Source organism: Heteronotia binoei, chromosome 12, assembly GCF_032191835.1.
Source record: "Heteronotia binoei isolate CCM8104 ecotype False Entrance Well chromosome 12, APGP_CSIRO_Hbin_v1, whole genome shotgun sequence".
In the NCBI taxonomy this organism is placed as follows: Eukaryota; Metazoa; Chordata; class Lepidosauria; order Squamata; family Gekkonidae; genus Heteronotia; species Heteronotia binoei.
The window spans coordinates 79345174-79372566 of NC_083234.1; the positions used below are offsets into that span (position 1 = coordinate 79345174).

At 46.0% G+C, this 27393-nt stretch overlaps 2 protein-coding genes across 5 annotated transcripts in view; one reads left to right on the plus strand and one right to left on the minus strand.

Annotated features, from left to right (window-relative positions):
* ADAMTSL2 (ADAMTS like 2) overlaps positions 1–3850 on the plus strand; it is an 84347-nt gene extending 80497 nt beyond the window's left edge. For all 3 annotated transcript variants that reach the window (XM_060251422.1, XM_060251423.1, XM_060251424.1), the window contains one exon: positions 3590–3850. In XM_060251422.1, coding sequence (XP_060107405.1) covers positions 3590–3708 — 119 coding nt within the window. In that variant the 3' untranslated portion in view covers positions 3709–3850. The remainder of the gene's footprint in view (positions 1–3589) is intronic.
* Positions 3851–18546: 14696 nt separating this feature from the next.
* Positions 18547–25478, minus strand: FAM163B (family with sequence similarity 163 member B). 2 transcript variants are annotated; one of them, XM_060250912.1, is made up of 2 exons: positions 25338–25471; positions 18547–19127 (listed from the first exon to the last, which is right to left on the minus strand). In XM_060250912.1, the coding sequence occupies exons 1-2, from the start codon at positions 25446–25448 to the stop codon at positions 18741–18743; spliced, it is 498 nt and encodes a 165-aa protein (XP_060106895.1). In that variant the 5' UTR covers positions 25449–25471; the 3' UTR covers positions 18547–18740. The 2 variants fall into 2 exon arrangements, with proteins under 2 accessions (XP_060106895.1, XP_060106896.1); XM_060250913.1 differs by having other exon boundaries at positions 18549–19127; positions 25356–25478.
* Between the last annotated feature and the right edge of the window lie 1915 nt (positions 25479–27393).

Genomic DNA, 27393 nt, shown 5'->3' on the forward strand with positions numbered 1-27393 from the left:
ATCCTTTAGATGACAGCGTTTCAAGTACTTGAAGATGGTGATCCTATCACCTCTCAGCCACCTCCTTCCTCTCCAGGCTAAACATGCCCAGCTCCTTCAATCTTTCTTCATAGGACTTGGTCTCCAGTCCCCTCACCATCTTCACTGCCCTCCTCTGGACCCGTTCCAACTTGTCTATATCCTTAAAATGTGGTGCCCAAAACTAAACACAATACTCCAGCTGAGGTCTTACCAGAGCGGAGTAAAGCGATACCATCACTTCATGTGATCTGGACACTGTACTTCTCTTGATACAGCCCAAAATCACATCTGCTATTGTAGCTACCACATCACACTGCTGGTTCATGTTCAGTGTCTTTTCTCCCTTCTACCGTATTTGCTACGATCTGCAGATCTAATGAGCATTCCCTCTATGTTGAAACCTGCCATGAATCTGCTTGTGGGCAGGCAAGGATAGAAATTTAATAAAATAATAATAATTCACATGAAGCTGGTCCTCCTTGACACTCCAGATGCCCCCCTTGTGACAGACACATCCCATGACGCTTCCTTAAACCTGCCCACTAGTTCCTGGGGGAGCTGGTCTTTTGGCTATGGCAAGGTGCAACTGAGAGTGTTCACATATCAGAACATGAAAGGAGCCCTGCTGGATCAGACCATGGCCTGTCTAGTCCAGCATCCTGTTTAACACAGTGGCCAACAAAAGAGCATAAAGGTCAATGCCTTCCCCTGAAGTTGCCTCCCTGCACTGATATTTAGACAATTACCACTTCTGAATATGGAGGTTCCCTTTAAGCACCATGGCTGGTAGCCATTGATGGACCTCTTCTCCATTAATCTATCTTTCCTCATCTAGGCTAGTGGCTATTACTACCTCCTGTGGCTGTGAATTACAGTTTAATTGCTTGTTAAATAAAGAAATAGTTCCTTTTTTCCATCCTGAATTTATTGCCCATTACCTTCACTGGGTGTCCCTGAATTCTAGAATTTTGGCTGAGGGAGAAGGTCTCCCTATTCACTTTCTCCACCCTGTGCATAATTCTATAAACCTGTCATGCCCCATCATCTTTTCCCAAGGGCAAAGATGCTCCAACCCCTTAATCTTCGTGGTTGCCCTCTTCTGTACTTTTCCTCAGCTCTGCAACATTCTTTTTGAGATATAGCAGCTGGAAATGCACACAGTATTCCAAATGAGTTTGCACCATAGGACCTCACAATATGGGTTGTTCAGTTCCTTTTCTAATAATGCTCAGCATGCAGTTTATCTTATTTGCTGCAGCCACATACGGAGTTGCCATTTTCATTGAGTTATACACTATGACCCCAAGATCCCTTTCAGTCTCAGCCAGTTCAGACATCATCAATCTATACCTACAGATGGGATGTTCCACTTTATACTTACCTACACTGGACTTCATGTTCTGCAGTTGTCCAGTGGCCACATCAGAGGGATCCTCCTGGAAGTCTTCAGAATTAGCCTTGTTTATGGAATGATTTTTTTTTTATCATCCGCAAACTTGGGCACTACACTGGGTTCACCCTAAATCCCAGACCATTTGCAGACAAATTAAACAGCAGCAGACCCAGTACCAGTCCTTGTGGGACCCCCCAGTGCTCATTTCTCTCCATTTATTCCTATCCTCTGCTTCCTATTATTTAATCATTTTTAATCCATAAAGGCTGGTCCACATCACTGGCTCAGGGTGGCAGCAAGCCAGCCTGGAAGTGAGCCGGCAGAAATAGGAGTGCTCAGGAGTGTCCAGTCAGTGCACAGCCTGCCCTGGAACAGGGATAGGCTGCATGCACCCTGAAGGAGCGTCCAGAGTGCTTATGTGCCCATCTGCAACTCCCCAGATGCTCCCCAGGTGCCCCTGGCCGTCCAGACAGCCGGGGAGGTGCTTCGGAGCCGCCCCAGCAATTAGGTACCACTTTGGAAGTGGCACCTTTCTGAGGCAGCTTCCTGCCGGGCAGGATGGGTAAGTATGGGACAGCAGGCAGATGTGATGTTTGGATGCACTTTTTGGATCCGCTCACCTGCCGCCCCTGGAGCAGCCAAAGGGGCCTTTTTTTAAAAAAAAATCTCATGACTACTAAGGTCACTTAGTAGACCAACTTGGTTTTATTCAGAACGTAAGCTTTCACGTGCTATAAGCACACCATCAGACAAGGAATCTGATACAGTGAGCAGAGCCACACAGAGCTGGTAGGCAGTGGCTCAGAATGCAAAATTTAAGATCCAGTGACAGACATGAGCACACTACAGCTGGTTGCATGGGGAATAATTCAGGATCACCTCGTCAGCTGCTGTCAGGCTGTCCACAAGGAGGCCCCCTCTTAGACAGCACAGGGGCATACACTTCATCCCGTTCTCCTCCTCTTGGGGTTGGGACTCTCTCACTTGTCTTCTCAAATCTGCATTTGAATATTCATCTCCTTAAGGAACTGAACTTCCCTTCTGGCTGAATTTCAGCAGGAAGGAGGCCGCTCTGTTCTTGTAGCTGCCGGTGAAGATGCTCTTCTAGAGCCCCATGGGACTCTACAGGTTCCAGATATGGAAGCCCTTTTGAGTCTTAGCCACCTGCAATGACAGGCTGTTTTTCTGGTGGCCATATGCTTGGCAAGGAGGGCCAGTGAACTCCATCCCTGCATAGAGATAAATCCAGACATCTTTAGGCTAAAGGTAGTCTCTGGTTTCCCTTTCAGCCAGGGACTGGTCCTCCCCACCTTCCTCCCTCATTAATGCTCAGGGGCAGAAAGAGCCCTTTGCTCCTTGGATTCTTCACTGGCTTTCTGTTTGGACAGGACCGTCCCCTTCAGGAGAAGGTCTGTCTGCTTTCTGAGTCACTCTGGCCCCAGCAAAGAGCTGACCTCATTAGGCAACCATTCCTGATAACAACCAGTTCACATCCCACCGGAAAGAGCCCTAGCAACCTCTACAGAGGCATTCCCATGCCAGAACTCTGCAGGGGGGAGGGGGGGCTCAGCTTCCCATATCTATGAGACACCATGCTTTGGATGCTGAAGCTCAGGAGGCAGGACTGCACCTGTGCCAACCTTCAAGCATGTCACTTTGCTGTTTGGGTGATGCACCACACACTACAAAGAGGAACAACAGGTTGCTCAGTGATTATCTGTGCAGTCATACAACCCGCCCTCCTTCCCTGCAAGAGATGGCCTTTTCACTTGCTGTGGCATTCTCTTAGTGAGGATGGAGGAGAACGTTTTGTCTCCTTCCTAGTTGCACATAGGAACTGCGGGCCAAAAAGCTCTGCTCTAGAAGGTTCTTGTATGGGCATGGCACCCACTGGGGTGACTGCACTTGAAGAATGTCACTTATAGGTAAGCAACTCCCCCCCCCCCCCCCCCATGTATGCAGTATCATGTTTGAGAGCCTGCACTGGCTGCAGAGTGTGTGACACAAACCTGTAAAACAGTCATTTCATCAGTGGATGAAGACCCAAGATGTGTTCGCCCCAATACATCCTGTGGATTTGAGCTGAGGAGGGTGGGGCTGCCAGAAAGGAAGCCTGTTCTTTGTCTTGCCTACTTCTCACGCCTCAACCCCTTCTGTCTCCCCCTCCCTCTGCAGATGACAGCTGCCAAGACCAAGCCGGAACAAACTGTGCACTGGCGATGAAGGTGAATCTCTGCAGCCACTGGTACTACAGCAAAGCCTGCTGCAGGTCCTGCCGAGCTCCACATTCCTAGGAGGGGAGAGCAGGGGTGCCCGGGGACCCCCGGGTTCGGAAGAGCGGCGGGAGGATGTGGGAGCAAAGGGGAGACCCTCCTGCTTGTCTGCCACACCACTGGGCGCCAGGATGAGAAAGCCTGGGCATTGGAGAGGTCTCCTCCACCTTTTTTCCTTTCTCTCTTCCTCTTGCTCTCTCTTCCATGCTTCGGCATGAAGGAACGGGCCGCTCAATCCCTTTACCTTTCAGCACAGACTTTAGGACTACTGTCCACCAGCCCTGCCTGCTTGCCAAGATGCCGTGTGCCAACATGACCGCCTCCAGTTCATCTTCCACAGGCTTCGAACTTCTTTTGTGTCACTATTTCCTAGTAGCTTAGTGAAATTTTATCCCAATGAGCCTTTTCATTTCCAATGATTCCCCATCAATGCCAGAGCAATTCTGAGCACGCAAGGGCACTTCCCAACTCTCTGCTTGGCATCTAGAACCTTTCTGACAAGACCAGCTTGCACCAACTCATGCAGAAGCTTCAGTGGTTGGGGGGCAACAAGGAATGGTTGATGAGAGAGTGTTGTTTGGGGGTTGTTTCTGAACCAGCAGGGCAAACCTCCCAGGTTTCGTTTGTATGACAAGGAGGTGTTGTATCAAGTCAGCTGCCTTGCTCTTGACCCCCTACGTCAAGCAGATGACCCACTTAAAAAACAAACAAACTAGGATGCCACATATCGTTTTATTCATGTATACGTTCCTGCTTTGCTTTATAAAAAAATACATATTTTAAGATCAATTACAAAACTGATGTGGGACTTGTGTAGGTGGGGGGGGGGGAATGTGTTCTGGTGACATCATGGGCCAATAAGTGCCTCCCACAGCTGGTGCCAGCTGCAAACATACAGAAAGAGACCTTTCTTGGAATGCAGTCCTGGAGAGGGATGAGATGAAGGAGGGCACTTCAAGCATCCTCTCCACTGTTTTGTCTCCTCCCTCGTCAGCCATATTTATCCCTCTCTCTCTCTTGCAGCAGTGATGAGCTGAAATTGATGCTGCCCAGGCAGCTAAGCCAAAGCCCATTAGATGTAATATGGAGGTGTGTCCTTTTTCAGAGAATTTTATCTTGTAATCTAATTCCAGGCCTGTAGTCCATAATTAAAATGTCTTAATGCCAACATATTGCATAGAATAATGAAACCATAACAGCACTTTATATCACAAAAAGAGATGTCTGCTCTTTTTTAATATATTTGTTTACAAATGGTGAACTTTATCCCTGTAACCATAGAAATGTACCCATATGGACATTTTAAATAAATTTTGTTGTATTTATGGTGCCAGATATTTCTCTTGAGTTTGTCTGTGTTTTGGATACTGAGTAAAAGGGGAAAACATTGACACGCTGTAAAACTGTAGAAAGACCACCTGGGGAGTCTTAAAACTTGGCACCTGATATTTCTGGACACTTTCGAATATTTCCAGAATTTTTCAGAACCCATTTACCAGTATCCAGAAAAATCCCAGCTACAGTTTGGATACCTGAGCTGTGTGTGTGTGTGTGTACACACAAACATGAGTCCCTAGTAGCTACACAATCCTGCCCCCCCCCCCATTTCTTTTTTTTTTCTTTTTGACAGGTCTCCAGTCCTGACAGCAGGGGTGAAATGTCGGTAGATGTTTGGGCTGCAGATCCCTGTACCTTTCCCCTTCTTGACTCATTGTTTACAAAGGATTAGGCAATACAAGGACAAGTTGAGTGGCAACCCATTTGGTCTGACAGGTAGCTGGAAGCTCCATTTGTCTCAGAACACCAGATTCCAGTGCTCCTGGGGAGGGGAAAGTGCAGCGGTGGGAACAGACATAGATCTAAGGGAAGGAGTCATATCAGAAAGCTCGGCCTCCTTCCAGCCTGCATCCCATCCCAACGGTTGCAGACAGTGGGGCCAAGTGGAAGCACCTGCCTCCGACATTGGTGTTGTGTAATGCCAACACCAATAATAAGACCTCTGTCCTTCGGGACTTTCTGCTAGAGCAGAACATGGACCTGGCTTCTGTGACCGAGTCCTGGGTGCTAGATGGGGAAACAGTTGCTCTCTCCCAGTTAGCTCCACCTGATTTCTCGGTCCTTCACCAATCACAGACTAGCAGGCGGGAGGAGGGGTGGCAGCATTCATTCGGGAGGCTTACTGCTGGGCGCTTCCGTCTCCAAAGACCACCGGTATTGAATGTGTCAGCATGGTGTGTGATGCAGGAGAGAGTTTGGCTGTCTGGCTGGTGTATCGACCACCCAATGCACCGACCAGCGCCATACCGCCTCTTCTGGAGGCTGTAGCAGGCTGGGTGTTGGAGCACCCAAGGCTTTTAGTTCTGGGTGACTTCAGCATTCATGCCGATGATGCAGGCTCCACTCAGGCGATGGACCTGGTGTCATCCATGGCGGCACTGGGAGTGACAGTGGACCGAATTACTGCTGATGCAGTGCCACGGTCGGACCACTATGCCTTGAAGGCCCATGTGAATGTTCCACTCAAACCCTGTTTGGGTGGCGAGCATATTTTAGCTCACTCGCGGAGCCAAATTGACCCCATGCGGCTTCAGATGGCTTTGCGAGACCTTTGGCTCCCTGGCGATTCTCTCGATGAACTGGTGGAGACCTGGCACAACTGGCTTTCCACAGCCATGGAGGAGATCACTCCCAGGCGCCCTCTCCACCCCCGTTCAAAGGTGGCACCGTGGTATACCCTGGAGCTACGGCTGATGAAACGGGCTGAGACGGCTAGAGAGGCAATGGCGCCGTGCCCGCGACAAAGTGACAAGAACATCCTATAGGTCGTTTATGAGAACCTATGAGATGGCAGTCAAGGCTGCTAAGAGAGTCCATCTTACTGCCACAATTGCATCTGCAAACTCATGCCCAGCACAATTGTTTAGAACAATTCAGCCACTAACTACCCTTTCACAGGGTAATGAAAATGTTAGGGAATTGGACATAGGCTTGGAGGCTTTTGCGAGTTTTTTCGCAGATAAGGTCTTGTCACTCTGCCGCGACCTCCCGGCCACTCTTGAAACAGTAAAGGAACTTGAGGCTCCGTGTACGTCTTCTAGTCAGGTTTTGGATTACTTCACTCAGCCTGGAGGAAGTTGACAGTATGCTCTCTACCGTACGTCCAACTACTTGTAGTCTGGACTCATGTCCGTCCTGGCTTATAACGGCTAGCTGGGATGAACTTTGGGTCCCGAGGGAAATTGTAAATCAGTTCCTATCTGAAGGGACCTTCCCTCAGCCACTTAAAGAGGCAATTGTCCGCCCCCTCTTAAAGAAACCATCTCTGGACCTGGCCGTATTGGCAAATTACTGGCCAGTGTCAAATTTGCCTTTTTTGGGCAAGATTATCGAGAGGGCGGTTGTGGTGCAGTTGCAGAGCTTTCTGAATGACACTTCCATACTGAGCCTTTTCCAATCTGGGTTCTGCCCGGGCCACGAAACGGAGACGGTTCTGGTGGCTCTCATGGATGACCTCCAGAGGCATCTGGATAGAGATGGCTCAGCAGTACTGATGCTTTTAGATCTATCGGCCGTGTTTGACACGGTCGATCATCAGTTGCTGACCTGCCGCCTTGCCGACGCTGGGATATGGGGGTTGGCCTTACAGTGGCTCTCCTCTTTCCTTCAGGGTCGGGGACAAAGGGTGGCGATGGGGAAGGAACTGTCCCGTTGGCACCCACTTGTGTGTGGTGTGCCACAAGGGGCAGTTCTATTCCCAATGTTGTTCAACATCTACATGCACGCCCTTGCCCCGATTGCCCAGAGGTTTGGGCTGGGATGTCATCAATATGCAGACGACACCCAGCTTTATCTACTGATGGGTGGCCAGTCCATCTCCTCCATGGAAGATCTGACCATGGCACTTCAAGCCGTGGCAGGGTTGCTCAGGCTGAATCTACTGAAGTTGAATCCGACGAAGACAGAGGTCCTGTACCTAAGTCGTGGCGGTCTGGGAACCGAGGTCTTACTACCGACCTTGGACGGGGCATTACTTACACCGGTGCCCAAGGTCAAAAGCTTAGGGGTGCTCCTGGATTCCTCTTTAAATATGGAGGCCCAGGTGGCAGCAACTGCCAGATCAGCCTTCTATCATCTATGGCTGATAAGGCAGTTGGTTCCCTACCTCGATTGCAGTGACTTGGCGACAGTGATCCACGCCACAGTCACCTCAAGATTGGATTACTGCAATGCCCTCTACATGGGGCTGCCCTTGGCTCGAACCCGGAGACTTCAATTGGTGCAGAACGTAGCAGCCAGGTTGTTAATGGGCCTTCCTATATGGGAACACATTCAACCTGTGCTGAAAGCGCTGCACTGGTTGCCTATCGCATACCGGGTTCGTTTCAGGGTGTTGGGTCTTACCTTTAAGGCCCTATATGGCCAGGGGCCTGCATACTGAGGGACTGCCTTTCCCCACATGTTCCCCGAAGAGCACTTTAGTCTGGATCACAAAATCTACTTACAATCCCTGGCCCTAAGGAGGCCAGGCTCATGTCAACTAGAGCCAGAGCCTTCTCTGTAGTGGCTCCACACTGGTGAAATGAGTTGTCGGAAGAGGTCAGGGCCCTGCGAGAGCTCATACAGTTCCGCAGGGCCTGTAAGACGGCACTCTTCCACCAGGCATTTGTGAACTAGGCTGTTGGCCGCTACAGTTTATAGCAACATGTGAACCAACACCAAGAATCTGCTGTATAGCAGTTGCAGAGAGGAGAACTTAAGATCTGCTATACAGAGAATTACAAAATTGGAAAATGTAAGATCATGGCACTGAATTTTTTTTAAAAAAATGTATTTTATGTCTATTTTACTCTCTGTTTTATGGTTTTAATGCTGTACTATTATGTGGAATCATGCACATGCATGTCTGTGTGAGCCGCCCTGAGCCCGCCTCGGTGGGGAGGGCGGGATAAAAGTGGAATTAAATAAATAAATATCCAGGTCTTCTGTAGGAACTCCCCAAGGCATCTGCCTGCTCTTCATTAGAAACCGAACAAGGGCTTAGATCAAGGGTGGCCAAACTTGCTTAATGCAAGAGCCACATAAAATAAACTTTAGATGTTTGAGAGCCACAAGAGATGAATGTCAGATGTTTGAGAGCCACAAATAGATGGGGGAAGGGAGAGGTGGAAAGAAAGCAACTTTAGCTCTAAATGCATTCTCCAAGCAGACCAATGGGGTGGTGGGGGCCTCAAGAGCCACAACAATGTGTGTGAAAGAGCCATATGTGGCTCCTGAGCCACAGTTTGGCCATTCCGGGCTTAGATGGATCCAACAAAGGCTGTTCAAATCCACAAGACCATCCACTAGAACTGCCTTGAAAAGAAGGGAGTGGGCAAAAGCTCTTCTTTTGCAGGGCAGCAGTTGGACTGTAAGCAGAGACCCAGGTTCAAATCCTCACTGTGCCAAGAATGGCAGTGCGTCATTTGGTGCCAGTAACAACTCTCTTGCAGCCTAGCCTATCCCAAAAAGTTGTTGTGAGAACAAAAACAGAAAGAGAATGGAAGAGAGTGAAATGAACTAATAAAGGAAACCTCTCAAACTGCCTCAAAAAAAGGAAGTTGAAATACTGAAGTACTTGAGTTTTGCACCTTGGGTGGCTTTTTTGGCCTTCTGCAGAATCCCTGACTTGCTGATGCCACTAATAAAGGCAAAGATAAAAGTTTATCATTTGTTTATTTTTGTTCTCAGAGTTTGTAAGTCCTGTACAAGTTTACCACATGTGAAGGTCAAGTCATGAGATGGAATTTAAAATACATACTAGAAAAAAAGAAAAGTAGGAAGATTAAACACAGTCACATATTAAATGCAACAAATCCAAAAGATTTCTTTGAAATGCAGTTGAAACAAATGCAAATTTTAAGAATTGTACAAAATTGACCCAGAATTCTGCAGAAGCGGCTGCTGTTACATCAGATCACGTCAAAGACTGAACACCAATCCCCAGCGAAACACAGCAACAGAAACTGGGCACACTTTTTTCCCTGAACTGTGTGCCTCCAAATTGGACACAACCCAGGTAAGATACTGAAATTAATGATGAACGGAAAGAGGAAAAAATAATCACCCCTCCAGCCTGAGAAATGCCGGTATTTAAGCTATCAAGCTGTAAATGAATCAACTTGTCTGTGAAAACAATGTCCAATGATTGAGTTGAGGTTGATGTTTCTAGTCAAGGCTGCAGAAGGCCTTTCACAGTCTTAAAAGCATCGCTTCCCCTTCCCCTGCACGATACGTGCAACACCTTCTCTCCAAGCCCCCCACCTGAATGGGCAGCCACCTTTGAGTGGCAAGTGAGTCCACAAATCATACAAGAAAGAAGTAGGAACGGGTTCTTTGTATGCCCCTTCCTTCCTTCGTCAACATCGCCTGGCTTGGTTGAAGGGATGAGGAGATCCCATTTTAACTGGAAGGCAACAACCCGGTCCTGTGGTCAAACTCTTAGAGAAGAAAGGCTGCCTGAGGGCTGTGAGAGCCAGATGGTTTGGTCCATGTAACACTGAACGTTGCCACCCTGGGCATTGTTTTTGATGAAGCAGTCCAATGGTTAGCAACCCACTGGCAGAATCTTACAGAAATTTATTCTGAATACAATTACTTCATCATAATGATGGCCATGGTAACCAGAATAAAGTCCAAAGAAAAAACCCCGCAGACGTAAATGCTCACAGAAAAAAAGCCCACATGGAAATAAACTCACGTGGAAAGAAGCCCACACGGGGAAAAGCCCATACTGAAAGAAGTCCACATGGAATAGGGTTGCCAAGTCCAATCCAAGAAATATCTGGGGACTTTGGGGGTGGAGCCAGGAGCACGGTTGTGACAAGCACAACTGAATTCCAAAGGGAGTTCTGGCCATCACATCTAAAGGGACTGCACACCTTTTAAATGCCTTCCCTCCATAGGAAATAATGAAGGATACCTTCGTTTGGGGCTCCTAGAATTGGACCCCCTGGTCCAATCCTTTTCAAACTTGGAGGGTATTTTGGGGAGAGGCACTGGATACTATGCTGCAAATTTGGTACATCTACCTCAAAAAACAGCCCCCCCCCCAATGGATCAATTCTCCATTATACCATTTTTTAATTAATTCCAACTATGTTTATTGATTTCTTCCTTCCAGATACTTGCCAGAGTCAGCCCTGCTCAGGGCTGCTATTTAAGAAAGAGAAACTATCACAGAGCAGGCAGTAATTTGCCTAACCCCAAAACCATACATTTTGACGTTCCTGAAAAGTATAGGCAACTGATACTTCACGATTCTGGTGTGGAAAAATCCAGACAGAATTCTGGTTTTAGGTAAGAGATATTATGATTGAATTAAACAAAGATACCATCTATGGAGGTGGCACCTTTGATAAAGTGCCAAATATGTTTTACCAGCTGTACACATGGCTTGCCAAGGTGGGTAATTCATATCCACCATGTATTTAAATTTTACTTCAAAAAAAAGAACATGGACACCTATAATATGTTTGAAATAATGAAGCTATTGATTCCAGATCTGTCACCTCAAAAGGTTTTAGTGGATTTTGAGAAGACTTGTATGAACGCAGTGAGGATTGCCTTTCCACATGCTGAGGTCAAAGGGCGTTATTTTCACCTGTGTCAGAGTCTCATTAGGAAAATCAACAGTGTTGGCTAGAAGACTGAATATGAAACTAATTTGTTGTTGTTCAGTCGCACAGTCGAGTCCGACTCTTTGCAACCACATGGACAAAGTCACGCCAGGCCCTCCTGTCTTCCACCATCCTCCAAAGTCTGCTCAAATTCATGTTTGTTACATCAGTAACACTGTCCAGCCATCTCATCTTTTGCCGTCCCCTTCTTCTTTTGCCTTCTGTCTTTCCTTCTCATTTGGTGGCCAAAGTATTTGAGCTTCAGCTTTAGCATCTGACCTTCCAGGGAACAGTCTGGGTTGATTTCCCTTAGGACTGACTGATTTGATCTTCTTGCAGTCCAAAGGATTCTCAAGAGTCTTCTCCAGCACCACATCTCAAAAGCATCTATTCTTCTGCGCTCAGCCTTCCTTATGGTCCAGCTCTCACAGCCATACATTACTACTGGGAATACTATCACTTTGACTACACGGACTTTTGTTGCCAGGGTGATGTCTCTACTTTTTATTATACTGCCCAGGTTCGCCATAGCTGTCCTCCCAAAGAGCAAACGTCTTTTAATTTCATGGCTACAGTCACCATTTGCAGTGATCTTGGATCCCAGAAATGTGAAGTCTGTCACTGCTGTCTTCCCGTTCTATTTGCCAAGGTGTGATGGGGCCAGATGCCATGATCTTAGTTTTTTTGATGTTGAGTTTCAAGCCTACTTTTGTGCTCTCCTCTTTCATCCTCAACAAGAGGTTCTTTAGGTCCTCCTCACTTTCTGCCATTAGAGCAGTGTCATCTGCATATCTGAGGTTGTTGATGTTTTTCCCAGCAATCTTAATTCCGGCTTGTGCTTCATCCAGGCCAGCATTTCACATGATGTACTCTGCATATAAATTAAATAAGCAAGGTGACAATATACATCCTTGTTGAACTCCTTTTCCTATTCTAAACCAATCAGTTGTTCCATATCCCGTTCTGACTGTTGCTTCTTGACCCTTATACAGGTTTCTCAGGAGACATGTGAGGTGGTCTGGTACTCCCATCTCTTTAAGAACTTGCCACAGTTTGTTGTGATCCACATAACCAAAGGCTTTAGCATAGTCAATGAAGCAGAAATAGACGTTTTTCTGATACTCTCGTGCTTTCTCCATAATCCATCGAATGTTGGCAATTTGATCTCTAGTTCCCTCTACCTCTCCGAAACCCAGCTTGAACTTCTGGTAGTTCCCGATCTACATACTGTTGAAGCCTAGCTTGTAGGATCTTTAACATGACCTTGCTGGCATGTGAAATGAGTGCAATGGTGCGATAGTTTGAACTTTCCTTGGCATTACCCTTCTTTGGGATTGGAATATAAACTGATCTCTTCCAGTCCTGTGGCCACTGTTGTGTTTTCCAAATTTGCTGACATAATGTGTGCATAACTTTAACAGCGTCATCTTTTAGGACTTTGAATAGCTCAACTGGGATACCATTATCTCCACTCGCTTTGTTGTTAGTAATGGTTTCTAAAGCCCGTTTGACTTCACGCTCTGGGATGTCTGGCTAAAGGTCATCAATTTCATTGTCATGGTTGTCCGGGACATTGCGATCCTTCTTGTATAATTCTTCTGTGTATTCTTGCCATCTCTTTCTGATCTCTTCTGCTTCTGTTAGGTCCCTACCATTTTTGTCCTTTATCATGGCCATCTTTGCACGAAACGTACCCTTGATTTCTCCAATTTTCTTGAATAGATCTCTTGTCCTTCCCATTCTATTATTTTCCTCTATTGCTTTGCATTGTTCCTTCAGGAAGGCCTCCTTATCTCTCCTTGCTGTTCTCTGGAAATCTGCATTCAGTTGGGTGAATCTTTCCTTTTCACCTTTGCCTTTCGTTTTCCTTCTTTCCTCAGCTATTTGTAAAGCCTCATCAGACAGCCACTTTGCTTTCTTGCTTTTCTTTGGGATGGTTTTGATTGCTCCCTTCTGTACAATGTCACGAACTTCCATCCATAGTTCTTCAGGCACTCTGTCTATCAACTCTAGTTCCTTAACCTATTTTTCACCTCCACTTTATATTCATAAGGGATGTGATCAAGGTCAAACTTGAATGGCCTAATGGCTTCCCCAGTTTTCTTCAGTTTAAGCCTGAATTTTGCGATGAGTAGCTCATGATCTGAGCCGCAGTCAGCTCCAGGTCTTGTTTTTGCTGACTGTAAGGAGCTTCTCCACCTTTGACTGCAGAGTATATTATCAATCTGATTTCTGTATTGCCCATCAGGTGATGTCCATGTGTAGAGTCGTCTTTTAGGTTGGAAGAGGGTGTTCGCTATGACCAGTTTGTTCTCTTGACAAAATTCTATTAGCCTTTGCCCAGCTTAATTTTGTTCTCCAAGGCCAAACTTGTCAGTTGTTCCGGTCACCTTTTCACTTCTAACTTTGGCATTCCAGTCCCCTATGATGAGGAGGACATCTTTTTTTTGGTGTTAGTTCTAGAAAGTGTTGTAGATCTTCATAGAACTGGTCCACTTCAGCCTCTTCTGCATCAGTGGTTGGGGCATATACTTGGATTACTGTGATATTGAATGGTTTGCCTTGGATACGGACCAAGATCATTCTGTCATTCTTGAGATTGTATCCCATTACTGCCTTCCTCACTCTCTTGTTAACTATAAAGGCAACACCATTTCTACGGGACTCTTGACCACAATAATAGATGTAATGATCCTCTGAGTTAAATTCACCCATTCCTGTCCATTTTAGTTCACTGATTCCCAAGATGTCAATGTTCATTCTTGCCATCTCTTGTTTGACTACATCCAGCTTACCTTGATTCATAGATCTTACATTCCACGTTCCGATGCATTAGATCTTACATTCCATGTTCTTTGCAGCATCGGACTGTTCTTTCACCATCAGACACATCCACAGCTAAGCGTCCTTTCAGCTTTGGCCCAGCCACTTCACTCTTTCTGTGGTTACTTGAATGCTCTTCCCCGGTAGCATATTGGGCACCTTCTGACCTGAGGGGCTCATGTGTCAGCGCCATATCTTTTAGTCTTTTGTTTCTGTTCATGGGGTTTTACACTGAAATCTCTTGCTGCATTAGCCTTTGTCCCAATCAATAATGTGAGAACTGTTTTTGATGAGCTTGCCACATTTCCAGATGAAGTCAGCTACAATGCAGTGCTCATGTACTTCTTTTCAACATGTATTGGGGGTTCAGCAGCTAGAGATCCTCAGTTTCCTGTAAGAATATGGAATCATCATCATGCAGCCCTTGAACGGTCACCAAAGACTATAAACTGTTGTGAGGGATTTCACAATGCTCTTAATTCTTTTTTCCATTGCAGTCATCCCAGTGTGTGGTCTCTATTTGATAGCCTGCAGAGGGACCTCGCTTGTAGCAAACTAACGTTGGTTAATGCACAGGGAGGTCACCGAGAGGTGAAAAAGAGGAAACATGAGGCACTACATGACTTCTGTGCAGCAATATGAGCAGGTGGAAGATAAACTTAGTTGCTTAAAGAGATTGGCTAATTTGCAATGAAGAATTATATCTGAGTTATTGTTGTTGTTAAATAATTGTTGCTTTTACTATTAGGGTTAGATAGTCTTTTGTCATGGTCACTGAGTGTACCACAATGTATTAACATTAAAAAGTTTGACAAATCGTAACTTAATAAAGTTAAAGTATTTAATTTTATTTAAATATATTTCTACATAGTGTTTAATTTCTGTTATTATTGTTTTTCCTTCTTAATAAAGTTCATTGATAACAAAATAGTCACTTCTTGTTGCATGTGAATATGACATATTTTAATCCTAAAATAATATAAAAAATAACAAAATGGTCACTTTTTGTTGCATGTGAATATGACATATTTTAATTTTATTTTAATCCTAAAATAACAAAATATTATTAATAGTTATCCACAATTATAAACATCTATGATGCTTTACATATTTTCCCATGGGGGCTTCTTTCTATGTGGGCTTTTTTCCTGTGAACATTTATGTCTGTGGGCTTTTTTCCTAGAACCAATGGCCACAATGCTGTGCCATCTCTTTGGACAGCATTCATCACTGTTATGGTGGCACTTTCTCCTCCTTCAGCTCTGCCCCGGCAACCGCCAGGTGACTCTCTGATGCTGAAAAGGATGCTTCTTCTAGCTCCAGTATGGCCCATATGTGCTGCCCAGGGTAACCCCCTGTTAAGCCTGAAGGCCACACCTGGGCCTGTGATGGACGTAAGAGCCAGCATCAAACGCAGAGCTATCACAACTGAGTAGTGCCCCTGTGCCCTTCCCTTCTACTGCCCTTGAGCTGCTTTGACAATTGGACGGGAGCATTTGGCTCAGTAGCTGCTGGTGCGGTCCAAGGAGACAATGACAGATTCCTCACGAGCAGTTCCTCCAGCCCCAGCTCAAGCGACTGATTCCCCACCAGTTGCTGTGTGGGCACATTTTGACCCACGGCTCCCTCCAGTTTCCCCTGCAGCTTCCTGGTCTTGTTTTTTAGAGATTCAGAAGCTGCGAGGAAAACTTGAGGGAGCTGCAGGTCAAAATGCGCCCAGTTTCCCATGACATTGGGGAATCGATCGCTTGAGCTGGGGAAGGCAGAAGCCCGGAGGCGGAGCAACTGCTAGTGAGGAATCGATGAATGTTCCTGACAAATGGTTAACAATCCAAAGGCCAGATTGAAAGTTTCATTGGCCAGAAGTGGCACAATTTGCACAATGAGCTCATTTGAGAAGTCCCCAATCAACCCAAATGATATGACATTATTCTCAGTGTTACTCCTTTTGATCCAAATCCTCTCTTTCCTGATTTCCAGCCTGGTTACTCTGCCCAATGCATAGATCCCAAACCAGCAAAGGAGGGGGAAGGGCTCTATGCCAGGAAGCCTGCTGCCACACACAGGTGTCTTTTACAGGATCAGCAGAGTAATAGTTCGCACTCTGACCTTTACTATGGACTAATAATTAGCATCAGAGCATCGGTTTTCTTTTCTGCTTTTGTTCTGAGAAGCATTCTGGGCCAGCGGCCTCCTCAAGAGGGGTGCTGATCACCATCTGCGTGTATTTCTGGTGGGCGGCAGCTGATCAAACCTGTGGTAGGAGATGATGGGGAAAGACGGAGGCAGCCCTGGAAAGGAGCCGAGTGCTGGCAGGAGGGGCAGCAGCCCTGTCAGCAGACCCACATTTGACTTACGCCAGAATTAGGGCCGCAAGCAAAATGCCAACTGAACAAAAGTAATCCATTGAAAACCCTTTGGATTGCCCCAAAAGGCATCCGCAATTAATTGGTAACACTTAAAAAAAACATTGTTTTTTAAGGCAAAGATTGCTAAAAACTGTGTCTAGTGATGTTATAAAAGGGCTGATTGGTATGTTTTACAGATTTTTAGTTGTGACTGGAAAGGAACCTGTCAATTTTTTGAAAATATGGATGGAACTCTGAGTGTAGTTACACCAGCTGAAGACTGGGAATGGATTTCTCCAGTTTGATTCCAGAAGATCTAAGGAAGAACTATTACAAATCCCAGGTTCCAGTGGTACCCGACACCATCTAACTGGGGCTGTGCATAGAATCCTGTTCTGGATGGATGTTCATGGAGCAGACTTCCTACATATGTTTTGGCAATAGAAAAATATTGGAAAGCAGTTTGACACTAATCAAGGACATGGCAGGATATAATCTTCTGATGAATCCTACAGTGGTTATGCTAGCGCAGCTAAAAAAAAACCAGAATCCATGTGGAAGATTCAGAAATTATGTTGGAATTCATTGCAGCAGCCCATATAAGTATACTTATGGGGGGGGGGGGGATACATAAATGTAAGGGGGGAATGGACTGGCACAGAAGGGCTTCAGCATCTGCATTAATTTGGTCAGTAGTACTTCCTCTTCAATAGTAAATACAGAATAACAAATCAATTGAAAATGGGCAATATTTGTAAAGCACTATACATTGGAAATATCTTGACAATGTACGACAATATTTTTACCATGTTGTAAATGGTTGGCTCTTTTGTTTTCTTTTATTCTCATGTGTTTATGTGTGTGACAATGGCCACATGAAAAAGTGCCGCCAGCTGGTGTTCCCTTTGGAGAGGCAGGGGCCCAGGGACCCCAGCTGGGCAGCCACTCAGCCTTTCCCCACTCACATGCAAATGTCACCAACTCCTCAGTCATTAAAAAGTGACCCCCAACCTTTTTGGCATCAGGGATCGGTTTTGTGGAAGACAATTTTTCCACGTACCGGTGGGGGTGCTGGGTTTTTTGCTGCCCCCATGCCCACCCCCCATCCCTGCCCCCCCATGGGGGTCTTTAAATGAGGAGCAGGTGAAGGTCTCTGCCTCACTCTGCAGCCCGGTTGCTAACAGGCCGCAGACCAGTACCTGTCCGCGGCCCTGGGGTTGGGGACCCCTGAACTAAAACACCTACAGTTAAACAACAAAAAAGACCCCTTCAGTCAGCGGCCAGTGTGCGGGCATATTTTTAAGGTATTGTTCTCTCTGTGCTGTAAGCCGCCTTGAGCTCCGTAAGGAAGAAAGGGAGCTAACAAATGTTATAAGTAAACACAATAAAATATAATAAATTTTAGTAGAGGTAAGATTTTGGGGGGTAGGGAGGGGCTTATGTAAAGTGCCATGTACTCAGGTAAAGCACGTGGCCTCCCACAAGCCAGACTTAACACAGTAAAGCAAATGATCAGTTTCATTACAGATGGGAACAGACAATGCGAAACGGATGTGGCTAAACATTGGGGGCAGCAAGAGCCAAGCCCACCAGGGCTGTGGGGCCACCTCTCCTGGGAGCTCAGCTGGCACCTGCCGGGTGACTGGACCCTCCCCCCTCCCTCCCCCCCTCCCAACTCCTCTCCTGCGGGGCTCAATCAAGGACATTGAGACGGGAGGGGCCCTTTGCAAGAGGAGTCCAGCTGGGAGCTTGCTCTTCTCACACAAGAGATCTGGGGACAAGGGAGGGAAAGGTGGAGTGCAATGGCAGCTGAGGGCGTGCCCCCCCCCCCATTTGCCCTCTCTCCCAAGCAGGCATGCTTGGTCTTCCCACTGACTCCGAGGGGGATGATGGGCTTTGTGTACAAAAGGAGGCCCAGTACAAAATCTCCGCTTTAGATATATATTAAAAAAAAAAATCAGTCCCAATGCTTAGCTTTAGAAAACCTACACGTCCCCCCACCCCCTACTGGCATTCTGGGCCCTCTCCCCCTCCCCCTCCCTTTCAGAGATCCTTTATTAGTTAGTACATAGAGCTATATGTAATAACATATAAATACATTCATCGGTTCAAAAGACTCCCCACAGATTTTCTTCATGAAAAAGAGCGATGTTGTTTTTAAAAGCTGCCTGAAGGTAGAAAAAGACCCCCTGCCCTGTGGGCAGCTGCAGGAGCTGGGCGCTGGGCGTCAGACATCAGTGCTGATGCTGCGGCTGCGGGAGAAGGCCTCTCGCATGGCCACGAGACGGTTGGGGTTCAGGGCCTGCAGGCCGCTGACGTTGACAGGCAGCTCCAGGTCTTCCTGGCTGATGGCCTTGTAGTTGATGCGGTCCCCTCCATTGCGGACTTCCTCTTCTGGCTCTTGCAGGAAGAACGTGGGGGGCTCAAAATGGGAGCAGTTGGGACAGACCGTCCGGCACTGGGAGGGCTTCTTGTAGGGGGAGGAATGGTACAAAGAAGGACCATTCGTCAGTGCCACATTGCGATTGCAATGGAGCGGAGGGATGTGGGAATCCACAGCAAAGTCCGGCTCATCTGCATCTTCTTCTGATTCATCCTTCTTGCAGCAATAATACTGGGGAAAGACCCAAAACTTTAGTAGACAAGGATCAAGAGCCACCCCCACTCCTCTCTCATTCCCCATTTATATTTCTGCTTTTGACGATGTCTACGAAGCAGCCTAAAACACTGGCAAAGCAAGCACAAGCACAAAAGCACAGCAGACATCCCCGAACACGACTATGAATCAGAGCCCTGCTGAGGGGTCCCGACAACCCAAAAGGCAAAGGCGAAACTGGGGGTTTTGCAGTCTTCCTAAGAGAAGCAGATCTTGTGTCTTCCTTTCAGCAGGGCATTCCTGGGGTGGGGGTGGGGGTGGCAGAGAGAATGCCAAATACTGGGCTTAAGGAAGCTGAAAGGAATTGCAACCCAGGGTGGTTAGAGAATAAAAGAATGCAAGAATAGCAAACAAAAACAGGAATGAGAAAGTAAAAAGGCAAAGTGGAGGAAGGAAAAGAAAAGAAACATCTGGGGAGAAGACGGGCTTTTATGCATTTTTTTGTTGTTTTTGTTCTGGCCCCATAGCACTTTGGTTTAGCCTGATTTCTTCACACATGTTGTTCCTTTAGTTTTCACTTTGTTGTTTTTGTCTCCCCCTCTTTCCCCCAAGTTCTCTTAAGCCCACTTTTACCCCAAACTTTTCCTGGAAGCTGATTTTGAATTGCCTTTTCCCTTGCACATAATACTCTGTGGTTTCCTTTGTACCAACCGCTCCCACCCACATCCAGCACAATTTCTGAAGATTGGACTGAAGTGGTCAAACTACTTCTTCTCCTCACCCCTGAATCGTAGAACCATAGAGTTGGAAGGGACCTCTAGGGTCATCTACTCCAACCCCCTGCACAATGCAGGAAACTCACAAACACTTCCCCCTAAATTCACAGGAACTTCATTGCTGTCAGATAGCCATCTAGCCTCTGTTAAAAAACCTCCAAGGAAGGAGAGCCCACCACCTCCCGAGAAAGCCTGTTCCACTGCGGAATCACTCTAACGGTCAGAAAGTTCTTCCTAATGTTGAGCTGGAAACTCTTTTGATTTAATTTCAACCCAGTGGTTCTGGTCCTACCTTCCGGGGCCACAGAAAACATTTCTACACCATTCTCTATATGACAGCCCTTCAAGTACTTGAAGATGGTGATCATATCACCTCTCAGCCGCCTCTTCTCCAGGCTAAACATGCCCAGCTCCTTCAACTTTTCCTCATAGGACTTGGTCTCCAGACCCCTCACCATCTTCGTTGCCCTCCTCTGGACCCGTTCCAGCTTGTCTATATCCTTCTCAAAATGTGGTGCCCAAAACTGAACACAGTACTCCAGGTGAGGTCTTACCAGAGCAAAGTAAAGTGATACCATCACATCACGTGATCTGGACACTATACTTCTGTTGATACATCCCAAAATCGCATCTACTTTTTTAGCCACCGCATCACACTGTTGACTCATGTTCAGCATATGATCCACTAAGACCCCTAGATCCTTTTCGCACATACTACTGCTAAGACAAGTCTCCCCCATTCTATAACCATGCATTGGATTTTTCCTACCTAAATGCAGAACTTTACATTTCTCCCTGTTAAAATTCATTGTATTGATTTTAGCCCAGTTTTCCAGCCTGTCAAGGTCATCCTGTATCCTGTTTCTGTCTTCTTCTGTGTTTGCAACCCCTCCCAATTTCGTATCATCTGCAAATTTAATACGCATTCCCTCTATTCCTTCATCCAAATTATTAATAAAGATGTTGAACAAGACAGGTCCCAGGACAGATCCTTGAGGCAGTCCACTTGTCACTCTTCTCCAAAAGGATGAGGAACCATTCACAAACACTCTTTGGGTGGAATCTGTCAATCAGTTACAGATCCACTCAACAGTAACAGGATCAAAACCACATTTTACCAACTTGTCAACAAGGATAGTATGTGGAACTTTATCAAAAGCCTTACTGAAATCAAAATAAACAATGTCTACAGCATTTCCCTGATCCAGCAAGGTAGTCACTTTCTCAAAAAAAGAGATCAGGTTAGTCTGACATGACTTGTTTTGGGGAAAACCATGCTGTCTCTTAGTAATCACATCCATTCTTTCTAAATGTTCCAGGACCGACTGCTTGATGATTTGTTCTAAAACTTTTCCAGGTATAGACGTCAAGCTGATGGGTTGTAGTTATCCAGATCCTCCTTTTTCCCCTTCTTGAAGATTGAGACAACATTCGCCCGCCTCCAATCTTCTGGCACCTCTCCTGTTCTCCAAGTATTCTCAAAAATAATAGCCAGAGGCTCAGAAATTACATCTGCAAGCTCTTTTAGAACCCTTGGATGCAATTCATCTGGCCCTGAGGACTTAGTTTCATTTAAAGAAACTAGGTGTTTATGTACTACCCCTATGCTGATCCTAGGTTGGAACTTCATACCCTCCTTATATGTTCTGTTTTTGCTATGTTGAGCACCGTTTCCCTCAGAAGAGAAGACTGAGGAAAAATAGGAATTGAGCAGTTCCGCCCTCTCTTCATTACCAGTTACAATTTCATTTTCTTGCCCTCACAATGGGCCTATCATATCCTTGCTCTTTTTTTTACTCTGAACATAAGAAAAGAACCCTTTTTTGTTGTTTTTAGCATCTTTGGCCAGCCTAAGCTCATACTGAGCTTTAGCTTTCCTAACTTTTTCTCTACAAGCACTGGTGATTTGTTTATATTCATCCTTGGTTATAAGGCCTCCTTCCAATTCCTAAGAGTCTTTTATTTCTCAAGTCTTTAGAGAGCTGTTTATGGAGCCACTTCGTCTTCTTTAGGCTTTTTCCATTTTTTCTTCTCATAGGATTGCGCTTTCAGTATTTTGGTTTTAAGAAACTCCACCCCTCCTGAACCGCCTTCCTCCTAAGTATCTCTGACCATGGGTTTTTACTCAGCATAATTCTAAGTTTATCAAAGTTTGCCTTTCTGAAGTCCAACCTATAAGTCTGACTACGTATAGCTTTTCCCTTCCCTAAGACTGTAAATTCCAAAATCACATGGTCACTACTGCCCAGGGTGCCCACTATTTCCACTTCTTCAATCAATTCTTCCTTGTTGGTGAGAATCAAATCCAAGACAGCAGATCCCCTTGTTTCCTTCTTCACTTTCTGGAAAAGGAAGTTGTCAGCAAGACAAGTCAGGAATCTATTTGACTTTTCATTTTTAGCAGAGTTGAACTTCCAACAGATGTCCAGGTAACTGAAATCTCCCATGATCATGGTATCCCTTCTCTTGGAGAACTCTGCAATCTGATGTAGTAGTATCTCATCCAAGTCCTCTGACTTACTTGGTGGTCTATAGCAGACCCCCACAATAATATCACTGTTATTTCTTATTCCTTTTATTTTTACCCAGAGACTCTCAACTGAGCTGCCATGCTCAGATTCACATATTTCCTCACAAGTATATACCTCCTTCACATATACTGCTACGCCTCCGCCCTTTCTCATTTGCCTGTCCCTTTTAAATAAGTTGTACCCCTGAATCCTAATCCAGTTGTGAGTGTCATCCCATCAAGTTTCAGTAAGGCCTATTATGTCATAGTCTCCTTCTTTTATTAGGACTTCCAGTTCCTCCTGTTTGTTTCCTATGCTCTGCGCATTAGTGTAGAGACATCGGAATCCACATTTTATGCATCCCGAGAGTTTAGTTTCCGTACAAGCCTGCAAGTTAACATTACCTAGCATATGCAGCACTCTTTGGAAATCTTTAATGTTCTTATCCCCAGTTTCTGGCATCATACGAGGCTTTGAATTATTGTCTCACTCCCCCATACAATTTAGTTTAAAGCCCTCCTTATTAGGTTAGCAAGGCTTTACCAAACACCCTTTTCCCTACCGCCGTAAGGTGCAAACCATCTCCTGATAGAAGATCACCATCTCGAAAGCGTAAGTCATGGTCCAGAAATCCGAATCTTTCCTGATGACACTATTGACGTAGCCAGTTGTTTATTTGAAGAATTCTTCTTTCTCGTTTTAAGCCATGGCCTTCAACAGGAAGCACTGATGAGAACACAACCTGTGCACCCAGCTCCTTCACCTTCTAACCCAGAGCCACATAGTCTTTTCTAATACGTTCAGGGCTATGATGGGGAGTATTGTTCGTTCCCACATGGATCAGCACGAAAGGATAGTAATCCGTGGGCTTGAAAAGTCTTCCAATCCTTTCTGTCACGTGCTGGATGCGTGCACCTGGCAGTCAGCAGACCTCTTGGGATGACAAGTCCGGCTGGCACACTTTGGGCTCCACCCCTCTGAGCAAGGAGTCTCCAATCACCACCACCTTCCTCTTCCTATATTGGGGAGCAAAAGCTCCAGGCTTCTTATCCATAGGATCCTGAGAAACTTTCTTCAAGCTTCGTGGAGGCTGGGGAAGTAGCCCTTGTTCCAATGGCTCAGAATCAGTTACTGTGGGGAGATCCTGGAACCTATTGCTGAGCAGCAGGGGCTCAGAACATCTCCTGATTTTCTTTCTCCTTCGGGTTACGTTTTTCCAGGAACCCTCCTCCTGTGTTGAGTCCTCTTCTAATTGCTGAGATACCGTTCCCTCTCCCTCCTCTTGTCCTTTCAAGAGCGCTTCATACATTTTGTCAAGAAAATCCTCATCTTCCTTTATACACTGCAGTGTGGACAATCGTGTCTCCAGTCCCTGTATCTTTTCCTCCAGCAGGGCCACTAACTTACACTTGCTGCAAGTGTAATTCGTGCTACTCTCGGGTAGAAATACAAACATCCCACAGTCTTTACACATCACTGCCTCTGCTCCCTCACCAGCCATACTGCTGCAATCCATTTCAAAATTTTCTTTATCTTCACTTCTCTTTAAATCTCACTACCAACTGCCACTTGAAACTACTTTTGAGTAACTACCCACCTTTCTACAGAACCCCTAAGCTAGACCCCCAGGCTAAGAGCCACAGGCCAAGAGCCCTTTGGCTCAAGCCTCTGGCAAGGATGAGCCTTGCAAGTTAAAAATCAACAGCCACAGCAACAGCAGAGGGTGGGGCCAGCAATTACCCCCAGGCAAACAAGCTCTCCTGAATACAAATGATTTGTTTTATTCTTTTTTTTAATGGCACCAAAATATCAATATATCGCTAGAGTGCTATAGTCAATAGGCTCGGCAGGTACTTTGAACCCCCAGCTTTCTTTTCTTTTTTTAATTAAGTCTCTATCCCCCTCCCTCACAGAGATAGAAGGAAAAAGGTGTCTTTCTGTGAGAGAAGAAACTTAAGGTGCTTTTTTTTGGGGGGGGGGGGATGTATTTTAAAAAATATTTTATAGCTGCATGTGTGTGTGTTTGTCTGTGCACCTGGAAGTCATGGCGACCTCTGGGGACTGACCCCTACTAGGGGCCTGGAGACTATTCAAAGAGGTGGCTGAGTAAAGCCTGCCCCACCTTCGGTATTCCCAGAGGTCTCCCATCCAAGATTCCCAGACAGGTCTCCCCATCCAAGTACTTGCCAGAGTTGACCCAGCTTAGCTTCCAAGAGCTGAAGAGATCAGGCTCACCTGGGCCACCCAGGTCAAGGCACTTAATTTCTGTTTCTAAATGAAAGCTGGACATTCAGGGAAGCTGCTAAACCTCATTACAATGCTCTGGCAATATATCAGCATTGCTCCACTCAGTGCATAATTTTACAATTCATTTGCAAGTTGTCCTCTCTTAACTATCATTTTTCCCCTAACTGAGACACCCTCACCTCTTTAGCCTACTTGTGTGGAAAAGGCATTCCAAAGTCCTTCCTCATTTGAGCTGCTCTTTTCAGCACATTTCCCAGCACTGCCATATCCTTTTTGTGTCTAGAGCTCTGCACAAGCACCACAAATGCGGCCAAGCCCCTGATCCACAAAAGAAGCCACAGATTTACACAAGCTCTCCCTGAGCAGGAAGGGCTTTCAGCACCCTGCATTTTGCTAGTCCTCTTCCAAGAAGAGTACTGGCAGACATGTGACCGACAGAGTTGTCTGCACAGTATCATAAATGAGATTGAATTTTACATCTGTTCATTTATTTCATAACCGCGTTTTCAATTGATTGGCCTGTTTATATTCAGGAATTTTGCCCCACCAATAGATCCCACTTGGGGTGGCAAGTTGGTTGCCATTGAAGGGCCACTCTATGTCCTGAAGTCCCCTTGTGTCTGCACACAGAGCCTGCATCACAATCTGTGTCACATTTCCAAGGAAGAAAGAATGAACTGATTTGGGCCACCCACATTGTTTGATCCAAGTACCTGAAGCCTACAGTAGCAGAGCACAGCTATGATACAAAGCAAGATGACAGTCGCTAATATTCCGCCTGTGATGACCACAGTTCCGGCTGTCATTCGACCTCTTCTCCATTAACACCCTGAAAGACACAACAGGTGGAAACTGCAGTTAGAGAAGCAACACGTTAGAAAAAAATCTCATACCAAAGCAGCTGTCCGAGGTATTTTTTGGAAGCCACAAAATGCGATCCAGGAGATGCCATCCAAGGACTTCTGACAAAACTTGCAATATTCCAGTATTTAGTTCATGGAACTAAAAGAAGCCCTTCCAAAGAACCTGGAAATCTTACAGACATGTTCCGAACTTTGTTGGTCTCCTGTGAATGTATTGTAAAGATTGGGTTCCAGTGATAAATAAGCCTCCAAACTGAAGAAAGATAGATGAAACGTCTTGATATCTAGAACAGACGTCTTTGGAAGAGCTTCTTTTAGTTCCATGAACTAAACACTGGAATATTGTCATTCCTCTGTGATTAGAAAGACTGCTTTCGAACTGTCTTCTGTTAATGCTCCTATTAGCAGTTCTACGTGCAAGTTTTGTCAGAACACCACTGACTTTTACATTACACTGTCTTGTTTAAAATTTATGGTGTCTCTTAGCGGTTTCTTTATTTACACAGCTGTGCGCGAAGATCCTATAGTTCCGCTATCCAAGGACTTCTGGCACAGCCATGACTGTCAGGAAGAGGGTCCTGGCAAGTGAAGCCTGGGGATGGTTCTGGGAATTGTCTTGCAGCATGATTATTATTGCTCATTAACTACTGGATACACTGCTTATGTATTTGTATCCACATGATGTAGTAGCCCCACACTACAAAGGTATTCATATATACTGAAGCTGAATCCGGCGAAGACAGAGGTCCTTTGCTTGGGTCGCTACGGCCCGGGAAGGGAAATCCCCCTGCCAGCTTTCGACAGCGCGCCGTTGATAGCGTCGAGCAGGGTCAAGAGCTTGGGGGTACTATTGGAGCCTTCACTGACGATGGAGGCTCAGATAGCAGCCACTGCCAAGTCCGCTTTCTTTCATCTTAGGCGGGCGAGGCAGTTGGCCCCCTTCCTGGAGCGCGACGACCTAGCAACAGTGATTCATGCTACGGTCACCTCGAGGTTGGACTACTGTAATGCCCTCTACATGGGGCTACCCTTGTGCCGGACCCGGAAACTGCAGCTAGTGCAGAACGCCGCTGCCCGGCTGCTATTAGGGCTCCCAAGATAGGAGCACATACGGTCGGGGCTCCGGGACCTGCACTGGCTGCCAGTAACATTCCGAGTCCAGTACAAGGTGTTGGTCATTACCTTTAAAGCCCTATATGGCCTAGGACCTGCCTACCTTAGGGACCGTCTCTCCCCACACGTTCCCCAGAGAGTACTACGGTCGGGTTCACAAAACCTGCTGGTAATCCCCGGGCCAAAGGAGGCCCGTCTAAAATCCACCAGGGACCGGGCCTTCTCAATAACGGCACCTTACTGGTGGAACCAGCTGCCGAAGGAGGTGCGGGCCCTGCGGGACCTAGGACAGTTCCGCAGGGCCTGTAAGACAGCCCTCTTCCGGCAGGCCTATAACATCTAACTGACAATGAGGATACTTTCTGAATGGAATAAAATGCACATACAGACCGCTGGTTTTATTTTTATTTGTTTTATTAATTATGGTTTAAACTGTATCTGTAAATGCTTTTAAATTGAATCTGTGTAAATTATTATGTTGTAAGCCGCCCTGAGACACTTCGGTGAGAAGGGCGGGATATAAGTCTAAATATAAATAAATAAATAAATAAATACTAATGTCCATTGTATTTTTTAAAAACATGCAGTATTGAGCGTTGCAGAGTGATGGCGGACGCAAAGTAAGAGAGCTCCGATAGCCTCCTTCCCCAGCTAGCTGGTAAATTGAATTTCACAGACTCCAATGTCATCTAAATCAAAGGTGAAAGCTGCCCGACAAAAGAAGAAACAAATTTCAACAAAAAAAGCCTCAGTTCCAGCTTACTTTTCTCCAGAG

What these genes read in the sequence shown, in the direction of transcription:
- FAM163B (XM_060250912.1), bottom strand. Translation starts at nt 25,448, where the DNA reads ATGACAGCCGGAACTGTGGTCATCACAGGCGGAATATTAGCGACTGTC. An exon ending in AGGTACTTGGATCAAACAAT is followed by an intron (nt 19,128 to 25,337) that starts GTGGGTGGCCCA and finishes GTCTTTCCCCAG; the next exon opens with TATTATTGCTGCAAGAAGGA.